This window comes from Crocodylus siamensis, chromosome 3 (assembly GCF_052110815.1).
Source record: "Crocodylus siamensis isolate JL-2025a chromosome 3, ASM5211081v1, whole genome shotgun sequence".
Taxonomy (NCBI): domain Eukaryota; kingdom Metazoa; phylum Chordata; order Crocodylia; family Crocodylidae; genus Crocodylus; species Crocodylus siamensis.
In genome coordinates, this window is record NC_143397.1 from 106,318,703 (window position 1) to 106,333,266 (window position 14,564).

The 14,564-nt window shown below is 41.6% G+C and overlaps 1 protein-coding gene across 2 annotated transcripts in view; it reads right to left on the reverse strand.

Moving 5' to 3' along the window:
• The window catches only part of SLC44A1 (solute carrier family 44 member 1), a 118,800-nt gene that overhangs the window by 83,577 nt on the left and 20,659 nt on the right, over positions 1 to 14,564 (reverse strand). For both annotated transcript variants that reach the window (XM_090038921.1, XM_090038920.1), the window contains exon 2: positions 2,144 to 2,233. In XM_090038921.1, the coding sequence (XP_089895047.1) occupies positions 2,144 to 2,233 (90 nt within the window). The remainder of the gene's footprint in view (positions 1 to 2,143; positions 2,234 to 14,564) is intronic.

Consider the following 14,564-nt stretch of genomic DNA (forward strand, 5'->3'; position numbering starts at 1 on the left):
AGAGGTAACCAAATGGAGAACAGAATAAAAATAAGTACAAGAATGCAAAAGGAACAGTTAGCATAGTCTAAAGCCAGAGATGGAGCAAAGTGGGAAAGCAAAACTTTAGAGAGCAGGTACAAGGTAATATCAGGCACTTTCATCTTTCAGACCTCACACAGGAGAAACAGGTGCAAATGGAAACTGGAGGGGGATGAGGAGTTTATGCTGTGAAAGCATCAATTATCTCTTTGAAAGTGATTAAGATAGCAAGATCCTGGAAAGGAATTGGGCATCTTAAATTTGCTCTGGCTGTTCAGTGATACCATAGGAAGAAGACAGCTTGGAAACAGTGGCAGCAGGGATAAAAGGAACCAACACCTAAGAGTGTGGAGTTGTAAACGGAGATAAACGGAGGCAATTCAGAGGAGGCAGGTTCTTAGGAAGAACAGGGGGAGCTCTAAAAGTCATGGGAGCAAGACACAAAGCAGGGCTGAAGAAGGAGCAGTACTGAAGACTAGCTGATTGTCAGGGAAATTCCAAAGGGTGGGGAGAAAGGAGTGAACTGCTCTTCTTCTTACAGCAAACGGACTTACAAGTTAACCCTGAACAAAACTGAAGCAAGAAAAGAGGGAGTGAACAGTTATTACTAGGAATAATTTGAGATGATTTGCAGTATTTACCTTCAATTCTTTCCATCTCAAATAACAAGATCTTGTTCTTTTTAAGCAATACTTTCTTTTGTTTTCTTAATGTAGGGCCATAGTTTGGAAAAGAATCAGGATTCTCCTCCTATATACCTCATTTGATGGAACAAGGATATAAACTCAAGAAACTGTTTGCCACCCTCCAGTTTAAATTATTAGTGTGTCGTTCATCTATCACCTATACAAGGGACACTGGTGAGAAAAGTTTTAAGGCAATGTACCATGCCAAAATGACAAATTTACAACTGCAGGTAGCAAAGTATGTGGAGACAGTCATATTAGACAGAGAATGCCAAAAACAGATGGGTAAGTGATAACACCTTCAGTTAACAGCAGAGCATTTCAGGAAATGTCATGCACTCTGGGACTCAAAGATGGGCACATGTTATTGTGTATATGTGATCTGTATGGCTAAATACCATAAAACAGGCATACTAATTAAACACTTCTTCATTAAATATGGCCCGTAATATGCATTTGGGGGAATACAAAGGAGAGTAGGGGAATAATCAATTTTTTCAATGAAGGGAGAAAGCAAAAAATGCCAGAGACTTGTAGGGGAATAAGTGAAAAGTAAATTACCTATGAGCCTGTAGTTCACTGTGGTGGCAAAATAAACCTAATAAGTTTGCGATGCATATGCGGAAGGCAATCACTGTTTCTGGCATTAGAGAAGCCAGACCCAGAAGAGATCAGAACAAAACAAAAATAAGCAAAAGAATGCAAAAAGAACAGTTAGCATAGTTTAAAAAAAGTGGATAGAGAGTTCTATAATTCAATACAAGGAAATGGGGAAAAATCTAAACAACTTTTTTTTTTTTTTTTTTTGCTATACTACACTAATTTTATAATTTGGCACTATGTCAGGAGTTCTGGCAGGTAAGCAGGCCAGCCAGCCATAGCAGGGATTATGGTACTTCAGGTGGCATGTGAAACAATCAGAGATGGGGGAATAAAGGCATTAACTGGATGCTTTTGCCAAGCATTCAACAAGGAAATACTTAAGGCTTGAGGTTCAAACTGCAATCTTTAGGTTTCAGAATAATCAACCTATTGAAATTAATATAACAGTTCATTGGTCTCAAAGCTATTATTTCAGGATGTCTACATTCTCAAGAAAATAACCTTTAAAGAACAAATAACTATGAAGTGATATCTTCATAAACATGCAGACTAGAAACTTGTTGTAAATGAAACTTTGGTTGAGAGGCAATTCCTGGGGCTGAAGGGATGTGTGGGCAAGAAGCAGAGTCCATAGAAAATTTCAAAACCCTACTGAAGACCCCAAATCTTCATGTACTAATACTGCAAAATGTATTCTAATGCTCTAGTTTCATGATTAATACTTTAATTGCCAACATAAGCTGGACACAACTATAAATCACCAGTTTTGTAATCTCATAAAATCTCATATTTTCATACTGAGTTGAAATATGAATCCTTCATGTTTTACTCACCATTCCAACACAGAAGAGGATGAACAGCAGCAGCCATGGTATATCTGTGCAGCTGCGATCCTCCAGAGGTTTCCATTCTCGTTTGGAGCTCTTGAATAAGAAAAAATGAAGACAGTAGTTACAAAGACAACTCAATTCAAACTTCTGCTTACAGCAAAAAAATTATATAGGAAGCAATTCTACAAAGTACTAACATTCAACTGGGATTACCTTTAGAATAAATCAGCTACCTTAGATACAGTATAATAGAATAAAAGTTGCATTAAAGCTAGTGAAACTATTAAGCAACTGGCAAGGTAACTTCTCAATTGGTAATGAGAACAGAAATTTGCCAAGTAAATAAAAGCAAAGAAGCTGTTTTATTTATTCCTAATTCTGGATTTTACAGAAAAAGGAAATTGGCATGACCACCCAAGCAATTAGTACTACTAGGCCCCTGTTACACATTACATTTAAGATGTGATTAACAGGCTAATTGTGCCTTAAATAGCAATCCAGCCACATATTAAAGTCAATCTGAGGCATGATAATACAGGCAAGGAGCCACAAAGTTATTCCACATAAAACATATAACTTAATGGCTCATTTGTATCATGCCTTAAATTGAATGTGTGGCCAGTTGGGGCTGATCTGGGCCAGATCCCAACACTCATCTGAGTGTCTGGATCCACCACTGGCAGCCCAAGGGTCCAGGACATAGTTGTACCCTACCCAATCAGGCTACAGACAGAACTGCATCCCAGACCTGCACCAAACACCCAGAGGCAGATAAGGAGTGCAGTGAGCTCATCAAGGCGGGTCTCTCTGATCTTGGGCTAACTGCAGTCCGGACCTTTAAAAATCATGCATGTAGCTGAGCTATAAACTCGCTTTTCTGACATACCCCAAACCAGGGGACTCTGGGATCAAGGAACCTCTTTTTGGGTCCCAAGGTCCCCATGCATGGGAACCTTCAAAAACAGCATGTGCCAGTCAGCTGGCCAGCACTCCTGGTTTTTATATGTCTCCATGCTCTGGAATCCAAGACCCTGCATGCTGCCCAGCAGTATACCACATGCAGTTTTTACCCATCCCCTGCTGTAGGGACCCCAGGATCAGGCTACCACAGTTCTAGATCCAAGCTCAGTCCATGGCCCCAACTGACAAGCAGCTGATTGTCACCACCCGGGTTTCGACTTGCTGGTGCAGGAGGAGCCCAGGATCATAATTCTGGGCTCTGCCCCCTGCACTAGCAAGTAAGGTGCGACTGGGATCTAAATCCCAATCCTAAAAATCATACATTCTGCCATGCACACGTGGCATGGCAGGAGGCACAATTGTTGGGATTGAGGATTTGATGTCACCACACCTTAAAGCGAATATCTGTCAATGGCCCTACTTCCTGTACTCTTGCAAGGCTGCTTCTGTGCACTTCCCAGGAATTTGGTTTCCTTGGAGGATAAAAAAAGGTAAGCTTTTCACAAACTTGTTATGTTCTAAACACCAATGGCAGGTGTAACAGTACAGGACAGGCAGAAATAACATAAGAAATATCTATGAACAGTTCTCTGTCTGCAAGGAGTAGGTAGTTGTGCAATTCAACAATTCAAGTGAGTAGCATGTAAAAATCAACAGTGCTAACTTGAAGGAAAGAAGATTTTCTGGATTTAAACAGTTAAAATGTTAAAGAAAAAGTCTACTGTAGTCTCACAAGACAGAAGATATCTCAATGCATAAAGACTGCATGATTAAGATTTTGCACTATAAGAATGGTTTGTCCACCTGCCACAAGTGGATGCATCCTGAATTTGGGATTCATTTTTTGTTTTTCTTTAATCTTTACCAGATAGTAGCATGATTAGTACAATATTTTAGATTTCTGTTTACTGTGATTGGGTTTTTTATTTAGAGCCTACTGCTTGCTATATCCTTCTACAGAAGCTGAAGACAGAAAATGTTTCTCTGAAAACTACTTGCATTGATCCAGTGAGGACACTTACCACACAACACAGATGCTACTGTGGAGAAGTTGACAAGGGGGTGGGGAGAGGGAGAGTAGAGTATGAACTGGAAGTAAATGAAGATTCCCACCAAAACTCTAGTAGAGAGAACTTCTCAAACGATTAAAATGATTATGATATGCTCTTGAGTTCCTTGATTCAGCTGAAAAACTTGAATAGGTGGCTATAACATGCCAATACTAAGCTAAAGCAAATTTTTGTTGGCAATTGCCATCTCCAGTACCTAGTTTTGCAGATTCTGGGGAAGTACAAAAAGTCTACAGGAAAACTGCTGCATTGGTAACCTGAAATGTGTTTGTAAGATGGTGCTTAGTATTCATCATTTCACTTTTAGTTTAATTCATAAAAACAAGTATACCTTTACAAATTAATAAAGCTACAAACCAGGTACAATATGAAAGAGATCCGTCATATTCCTTATTGCCCATTCAAACTGCAGGTGCAGGATGAAATGAAATGTCATTACAACAGTAAATTCTTATCTGAGAATATTTTTTTCACACCTTTATAGATTAGCCAAGCTGAATGTATAGGTCCTCTAATCAGAAGACAGTAACAGGAAAAGAATAAGATCTTTGGATCAATGCTCACTGTGAAGGTAGCTGGCTGGCTGTCCCCACCTCAGAGACCAGGACTCTAAGAAAATTCAATTTGTAGACCAGAACTGCCGGAGGCCCCAGCTATAGGAATGCTATTATCTGTAACTCAACTTCAGACCATAAGCAGGGAAGAGGACCTTTAAAAAGAAGACACAGCCACACACCTGCCTTTGAATGTTAACATCTATAGAGCATACCTATGACAGTGCTAGTGACATGAAATCAGTAAAGATGCCAAGGGGCTTCCTTTTATGCCACTATAGGAAAAGCATCTCTATTGAAAAGATCTTGTGAAGCAAGTGATGATGATGATAAAATAGAACCAACTTTACTCAAATTTACATACCCAAGTGAACAAACAAAACACAGTGAAATAAATAGGAAGCAGGCTGAATTACGATTGCTATACCATGCTAATAAAAAAAACCATGTAGGAATGTGTACACAAAACAACAGTCTTCATAATCAGAGATGAGGATGAAAAATCTCTGTCTTGCTCTGGTGATCCCTAAGGCATACCTACAAAGAAAGGTCTTTAATGGTTTGAAAAGTCATTGTCAGATGCTCTAAAAGAACACTCTCAACTTTCAGATGGCAACTCCCAGAACTACTGGAAATGGTTTTGCTTATTTAATAGTTCAACACAGGATCCTCAAGGTTCGGGCACCACTGTCAAAACTTAAAAATACAAATTACAAAAGCCAACAGCTGCTATACTTCATTCCCCATCACAAAATTCAGTGAAAAAAAAAAGAACTGAACACCCGCATCCCTGACAAAACAACGTCTATTGTGACCCCTCAAACCAATGCATCTTGCTCAATCTTTTCAACACACCCTAGACCTCACAAGATCTAGGTTGCTTTAAACTATAAAGATGTGAGGGAGAAAAGCTCAAGAGACAAAAAATTCTCATGGAAAATGCTTTACAAACAGTTCCTGTCTCTCATCCATGCTCTAGTGCAAGTACCTCTGCTGACGGCAGCCATAGCAGAAATGATCAGGCAAGAGATGGCTTTAGTGGTTCAGCCCCTAAAAATGACTTGACAGATGACATTATGGGATTCTATATTCTGTCACTGATTTCTATAGCAAACACACATATTTTTTTTTAATTTGCATTTTTCTAGTTTCTCTCTCACATTCACCTCTTGGCTCTGAGAACCAAGGTAGTTTCTTTTAATTATATTTATTACTCATCGCTAAAAGTAGTAGTATGCTTTCAGGCCAAATTATACCCTCACCTAGAACTATGGAACCCAACTGTCTTTTGATCATACCAAATTTTCACAGCTAACATTTACATTAAGACTGGCACAAATTTTATTGCAGCAAGGTTAGCAATCATACGCTCAATATTCACAAAAGCGCACTTCAAGGATCCTGGCTTTGCTAAAACTAATTTTCCCACGGACAGGCAATACCAACAAAATAAGCAAAATAAACTGATGAGTTCCATCAACAGCCACACCTTAGGTTAGGACAGTCCTGTGAAAGCAGTAGCAGCACTACTATGATAGGCAGGTTTCATCTTTCTGAATGTACCACCCAAAAACGAAATCCTGTAAAAGGATTTTTAAAAAGAAACTTTGGAATAACCCTGACAAAGACTGAGAATACATAACCCCCTGCAGCTATCAAAAATAATCAATATATATTAAGTCATTGGACAAGAATCCATATTTCAAAAGGAAATCTGAAACAAGTAGTTAAGAGCACACACAGGTGAATTAAGTTTGTGACCATATCCTTTATTTAGCCCCTGAACTGAGTTAAAATGCATCACTAATATTTACAACTCCACAAAAGCTCAGTTATAAAGCAAGACTTGAACTTGCAGACATTTGATACTGCATTACCACTAGTGATATTTTGTGCAACTAACCTTAATGTAATATCCAGGCTGCAAATCCACTGTTCTGGGTCGGAGAGCTAGAGTGTTTTGCTTATGCCTGTGCCAGACAGCTTCCACCTGCACCTATGCTCCCTCCACCTCTCATCACCAGGGATATGGGTTTTCTGTTTGCTGCAGAAAAATGTGAATTTTCTCATCTGAAGGAGAAAAACGCAAATTTTCCTCTTCAAAGGAGAACACTGCTGGAAACGTCAGGTTTCCCCTTACAGGCTGGCAGCTTTCCAGCCTGCAAGGGGCTGAAGGAAAGTGAAATCCAAGGGAGGGGCGACACGTGCACACATGCACATGGCCAGCATAGAGCCAGGCAAGGTGGTGGGAGCAGCCCTGGAAGCTACATGAAAGTAAGTCTACATGGGGCAGGGGTTGGAGGGCCAGGGCATATGAGAGAGTGCACGTGCGTGCATACATGCGAGGTGGCCAGGGCAGGTGCCTGCTGATGCTGGGGAAAGTGTATTAGTGCTGCAGTAGGGGGCAGTGCCTGCCCCTCCAGCAGAGGAAGGGGGCAGGACAGACAGTTCAAGGGGCAGGGGCTGCATGGCCAGGCTGGCAGTACCAGGGCCAGTGCCTGTGCTCACAGGGGCAGGAGGAGCGGGAGACACTGCAGGGGGCGCAGGTGGGCCATGGCCAGGCCATCTGGCACAGCACAGGAGCCCTAGCCCAGGGAAGAGGGTACCACAGGCCTCCCCTTCTCCCTTCAGCCTGCACTAGGGCCTGACTCTCTCTGCCAACACCTGCACAAGCCAGAGCTGCCATGCTCCAGCCCAGGGGGATGGGGGCAACTGGGGAACCCTCCAGCAGGGCTCAGGAGGGCAGGGAGCTATGGGTCAGGAGTGAAGGGCACCGGCAGGGCTGGGGGGGCTGTGGGTCAGGAGTGAGGGACACCGGTATAGGCAAAGGCCAGGCATCCGCATATCAGGGTGGCTCAGTGCCACAAAGCAGTGGGGGAAGAGCTGCGGTTGGACCTGTGATCTGGTGAGTGAAGGAGGCAGGGGGAGTTCTGATTTTCCATGATAAAAGAAAAACAAATCAAGCAACAAAATATATAGTATTTAGAATTAATTTTATTATAGTAATTAAGGCACTGATAGGCTTCCAAACTGCCTTAAACATGGATTTCTGGGCTTTAATCAGAGAATTTGAGATCTTTTTTATTTTATTTTTTAAATTAGAGATAAGCAGGATCCCTGCTCATTACACTCCTGCTCTCCAGCAGCTGATAAGAAGCTGCCCCAGGGCTGGAAAGCAGGGGTAAGGCAGCTGCAGCAGACACAGGCAAAGCTCCTTGGCCCGTGTCAGACCGAAGCCATGTTGTTCTGGCCCACAGCTTGTGAAGGTTGCCAGCTACTGCCCTTAACATGTTACGGTTGAGATCTCATAAACATTCAGATCATGTATGCATGATCTGCTGCTAAGAGTTGTCATGGTTTTTTAAACAGGCTTTTTTCCACAGTTGCCACCTCGCCCCATGGCAGAAGCCAAGCCAGAGGGAGGGTGGGCTCCTGGGTCCACTGAAGGTCAGGATGAGGGTCCCTGAGCTGGCCTTCCTCCCCCACCACAGCAACCTTAACATATCACAGTTGAGATCTGATAAACATTCAGATCATGTATGCATCTCAAAAGGCATATGCTATGCAAAAGTCTACGTGAATGCTTTCTAGCCTAAACTATGTATGCTCAAGCACACCACAAATGAAGTATTTGGTTACCACAAGGTCTAACAAACATTATAATTGTGTTTGTTCTGCAGTCTGGAAATATCAGCACTTTTTGCTTCTATCATGACTGAAGCACCATCAAAATCACATCTGACAAGCTTTGTCCGCAATCCTCAATCAGCATTTCTACTGATTTCAGCCTTCTAGACAGATTAACACTTCTTCAGCATTTGCTGATGTACGAGGCATACAGATAAGCTAGGACAAAACTGATATTTTTGCCCTATCACTTACCCCAGTAACAATTCCCTGTTAAAACAATGGAGGGCTCACGATTTCTGTTCTACCAACTTGCATACGATGCTGTTACTAAACAAGCTTAGAGTTTTGCTGTGCAGGTATAGCTGTATGGAAAGCTTGAGCTAGGAACCCCTCAACTTGACAGCGAAAGCAGAAGAACATTTATCGCAAAAAGCCCTCCACTTCACAGCCTACTTCCTCATCTCAGTTCAAAACAGACCTGTAATACTGACCAGAAGGACACACAAGGATCGCTCGCTCAAAGCAAGACTCTCATAAAACACTTGCCGCAAGTCAACCTCCCATGCCCATGTTTAAACAAGTGTGATATCAAGAAGTAGGAAGGATACCCACAGTGAGCCAGTGACAAATGGAGCTGCTGGGTTTTCAAGAATTTTGAAATGCAAGCCACCTTAGGGGCTTAAAATTAGGCTTCATGAGCTTTTGAGGATAAAGGTGCCTGATAAAAAGCAAATTCCATGAAAAGCAGCTTTTTAGAGAATGCTAGTAGATCTACCCTGCCTTCTACTTCCACTAACAAACCCAGCAATTATTGTTGTTTGAATTAACAGCAAAAGGTGCCCTGTGAAAGAGATGCACAATTCAAAATAAGGCAAGACATGTTTCTTATACAGATGCACGCAGCCATACTAGACATTTTTTTTAAATTTCAAACAATTTGCATTACCAACCAATGTCAGTTGATTTTTTGTTCTCCCTTTATTCCCTCCCCCACCACTCACTTGCAATATCTTGTGAAATTGCAAGTCTAGACCTGCCTTGAGTATTTTTAGAGCCCTTTGCTTCAATTTATTTCCAGTTTTTGTGCCACCATTGCCATCTTCATTCATATTAGCATTCTGTTCATGTTTTAATTCTGATGCAATCACACCTAAAAGCCCCCACTTTTTGTGCTAGGCACCATCAACCATAAGAAACCATCTATGCCCCAAAGAGTTTATAATCCAAGTGTAAAATTACAAGAAGCAGAAGAACAGAGACAGGGGGCACAAAAAGTAACACTGAGATGAGCACGGCACATTAAAAAGAGGCCAGGATACAAACTGTCTAGGCCTGTGATTCTCAGCCTTTTTTGTACCAGGACCCATTTGTAAACAATGGCCAGTCACAGATTCACAGAAGTTTAGGGCTGGAAGGGACCTTGTGAGATTGTCAGGTCCAGCCCCCTGCTCTGGGCAGGAAAGACTGCTGAGGTCAAATAACCCCAGCAAGGTGCGCATCCAGTCTCCTTTTGAAGATCTCCAGGGTAGGTACCTGCACCACCCCCGCTGGGAGTCTATTCCGGAGTCTGGTCACACGAACCATGAAGAAGGTTTTTCCTTATATCCAATCTGAAATCTTTTTCTAGGAGTTTCCTGGTTTTCTCCCAAGGTGTTTTGGTGACTAGTTAGTTTGCCTAGCCCCTGATGCTCACTTCCGATATATTTGTAAGCTATCACCAAATCCCCACAAAATCTTCTCTTTTTCTAGGCTGAACAGTCAAATATGTCACAGCCTTTCCTCGTATGGTTTGCTCTTCAGGCCTCTAATCATACAATTGGCTCTTCTCTGGGCTCTCTCTCAAGATTCTCCACATCCTTCTTGAAGTGTGGCACCCAGAACGGGACACAGGAGTCCAGCTGTGTCCTCATCAATGCCAAGTAGAGCAAGTAAATAACTTCCTTAGTTTTGCTTGAGATTCATCTATTGATGCATGCCAGCATATTGTATGCCCTGCTAACTGTAGCATCACACTGGTGGCTCATACTCATTTTAGGGTCAATTATGACCCCCAGGTCCCTTTCAGATGTGGTGCTAGCTAGAATGGCACTAATGAGCCTGTAAGTTTATTGCACATTTTTCCTTCCCAGATGGAACACTTGACACTTCTCAGAGTTGAACAGCATCTGCTTCTGGTCCACACATTTAACTAATTTGTCTAGTTCTGCCTGGATCATCGCCTAGTCCCGACCCAATAAATACTTTAAGTAGAAAAAAGCCCCCAGCCTTGCCAATGCCCCTCACTCCCAACTTGCTGCCCCAGTTCCCTAGTTCCCCAGTATGCGGGGCAAGGGGTGAATGTGTGGGACGAGGGGTGGGGGGTCCCAGGCAGCCCCTTGCAGGCTGAAACTCTGCCTCCCTCTAAGGGAAAAGCCATCGTTTCCCACATTTTTCTCCTTTAAAGGAGAATCCATTTTTAAAGTTTGTTCGCAACCCTTTCATATTTTCTTGCGACCAACAGGTTGAGAAATGCTGGTCTAGACAGCATTTATAGACAAAGCAGCAGAGATGAGATTTAAATGGCTGACAATATGGTGGACTTTGCAAACTTCTATAGATGTTTTCTTCCAGCAATAGAAGGGGACATATGTAAGAAAGAATGAAGGTACCATTACGAAGGCTGACAACTACAGCGCAAGATGATAGGTAGGTTGAGACAGACCATGAATGGATTTGAGTGAAGATCCAGTTTGCGCTTGTGGTGATGAAAGAAGGTAGAGCAATGCACAAAGAGGGGAGCGTTATGATTGAAAGAGAGATCTTTTTTGCACTGCCAAAACCAACAAGTGGAACAAGGATGGAAGTTGTCAAAACCAAAGAGGAAGCAATCTGAAAAACTAAATAAGGGGTTTGAGGAGCATCAAGTCTTACAAATGTAGTACAAAAAGCAGCAGAAAGATTAAGATGCTGCCTGAATCAAAGACAACCTTTAAATTCTGGGCCTGAACAATAGGAAGAATGGTGCTACACTGTAACTAAAAGAGGAGGGGGAAAGGGTTGAAAGAAGTTTAAGTACATTTTTGCCCAAATTGAGTTTAAGCTGGCATCAATATAGTTGCAAGAAGGTAAAAGAAGATCAGGCCAAGAACTGAGCTTGCATAGGCAAGAAAAAAATGGAGTAAATCTACAATTAGAAGACAAGCAAGTTGAAATCACACCACCCATAGACAGGATGTCAAAGAAAAAACAAAGGGGACCCAGAATGATGGAGTCTGGTGGGAACCAGAGAAAGATAAATAAAGGGTAAGGAAGATCCCTCAAGACACCAAGGGCTCCTATATACATGCAGGAAAGCTGCTCCGATGTGCTGTAATTAGTGTCAGAGAAGACTCGATTAATCAAGATTGCTGGAACATGGCAATTACCACATTCCAGCAGACTACAGCATCACATGAACCAATGTCCCCATGCTGAAAAATGGTGGTGGGGCACTTTAAATTAAAGCTCCTTCAACAAGCTTTAGGTCAAAGTGCCCTGCCGCCATTTTTCAGCACAGAGATGCTAATACACATGATGCTCTGGGCACTCAAAGCTGTACTAATTGAAGTGCCCCCCCATCCCACTTCCCACAGCATGTCTGTCAACACCCCAATTGTAGCGATTACAAGGGTTAAAGGAGGACACTAGGGACACGTCCTGACAAGCACTCACGTGCAGGGGTGTGCATTTCCCGCAGGACAAAGAATAGTGGCACATATTTATACCACTGCTATTTGTCCCCAGGTATGTCCCTGTATATGCACTCTAGCATGTGGCAAAGTGACCCAGGTGGGGTAGAGGAGGCTAGGCCAGCAGCCTCACCTGGGATCCTCCCAGGGCAGCAGCAGCACGGAGCTAGTTGCTCATAGCCTGGCTTGCAGCAGAGCGTGGCTCTGGCCATCTAGGCTCCGGCTTTTGGTGGTATATGCTGCTTTTTTTTTTTTTTTTTTTTTTAAATGGCGGGTTTTTTTGACACTGGGTACTTGTGCGCTGCATGCAGTTTGCAGCGCTTCTAATGGGTTTGAGGGGCTGCAAAATGCATGTGTCTGTTCATCGGGATGTGCCCCAAAAGAACAGTCACAACAGCTAAGGCAAGGCAAGATTTCAGGATGACAACTACAGTCAAAAATGTCAAAATCATCTGACAGGTCAAGAAAGAAAAAATCTGTCCTGTTTTGATCTGTGCCATTCTGGATGTGCCAATGGCCTGCACAGATGACACATTTACACCAGAGTTAAAATAAAAAAGAAACAAGTAGTGATGCAGAACAAAAACCCACAAACCATAGTAACTTCTCCTAAAACTATGAAGAATTTTAGTCAGGAGAAAAATCTACCCATCTTAGGTGCATCTATTTAAGTCTTATCTGCCTGCTTCCATCTTATAATAGCCTGTTTGTCTTTAGCCACTAGCTACCACTTGCTCTTCAATACCTGGTGGTGAAGCACATTAAAAAGTGACCTCCTGTGTGAAGCTAACCTGAAATAGCTACACATTTGCCCTGTCCTTATCCTGGTATACTTGACACTGGTATACAAAACCAATGTAAAGTACAGCAGGGTGTTTGGTACTCCATGCCCAAACACTAAAATCGTTTCTGGATGAAAGCGGTGTTCAAGAGTTTCTGGTAGGTACAAAACAAGGATTTAAAACGTTCATTGTCATTGCTACCATGTAAGACTGCCAATGCAGTTACTTGCAGGATCATATTCATCTGTGATTACTGAAGTGGAATATTGGATCACTGTTTCATTAAATGGTATATTAAATCTTGAAGACTGTAGAGAAACAGAGTTTCCGCACTTTTAGAAATGAACACAAATCCTTTGATCCTGCCACTGAACTGTTAACATTGCTATTTTTTCTTTTAAAACAAAAATGATTCTCTTAGAATCACTACAATTAGGGTAAGAAATTGCCACTTAAAGAATCTGATGCTGAAGATGGAAAAAAATAAGCAAATTAGCTTTCATGCAAGTCAATGTCAAAGCTCTGCCACATGTCATAAGGTTGATTCTAGCAAATTGATTTCTACTTATTTTTGCAGCCTCTTCCCACTTCCTTGCTTCACCAAGGAATTCCTTCCATTATCTGACCAATCCAGGTGCCTGCAACTGTGCTCATTCCTCTTTTCTCTGGACTTTGACAGTTTTATAATTCTGTAATTATTGGCTAACAGACATCGTTATGTTCTGATCACTGCCATTATATTTTAAGTTTAGTCAAAGCATTCAGACAGACAGCAATTTTTGGCACCAAGAGCTTTCATTTCTGCAAATAAGTGACAAATATTAAAGAATGGGAAAAACCACAGAAAACAGTAAAGACTCAGTGGGTTTTCTCCAAACTCGGGGGAGGGGGAAATTCTTCATCTTCCTAACCATTTCTGCTTTAAACAGTCAAATACCAATTTCAGAATCTTGTTCTGCTATTTTCATGGTCACTCAGAAAGCTCCACAGAGGCACCCTATATAATCATCTCATTCTGCACAGCAATTTCAAACCCATTTAAACTATTTTCACCCTAAAAAAACTACTTTGACATCAAACTAGGGGATCATTTAAATGTGGCCTTTACAATTATGAAGCCAACCAATTATAAAACACTAAAAGACATGTGAACTCTGGCTGCAAAAACCTGAAAATATGGGGAAATGATTTGAGGATTTAACATGCATTATTATCCAAAAAATTTTACTAGGGTTTTGGCATGACAGCAGCTGAATGAGTATTTCTATCTACAATAGTTTTAATGCTTCTTAATAGCAACCATGTCTATTACTTCACAAATGTGGCGTCATTGTTTTTACAGGGACATGACCAAATCAGGTACATATTTAACAAACAAAACAAACTGCAACTTCCTAATGTATGTCACTAGCACCTAAAATTACTTGTGCTGAAATAATGTCTGATGTCACCACTTACTTAATTTTACTTCCAGCAGAGGGTGGATAATGAAATAACCTTGAAAATTTCATTTTATTGTCAGTGCTACTCAATTTCACCTGTACTAACAGGGTGCTACAAAGCTGGGTTGCAAACATTGTAAGAAAATTTTATTTGTTTTATAAAAGACAGATTATTTGGAGGGGTTTTAAAGAGCCATTGGGAACACTGCTATTGATGTTATAATTTTAAGTAGCAAAAAAATACAAAACATAAACCTTAGAACCACTTTCACCCAAGTG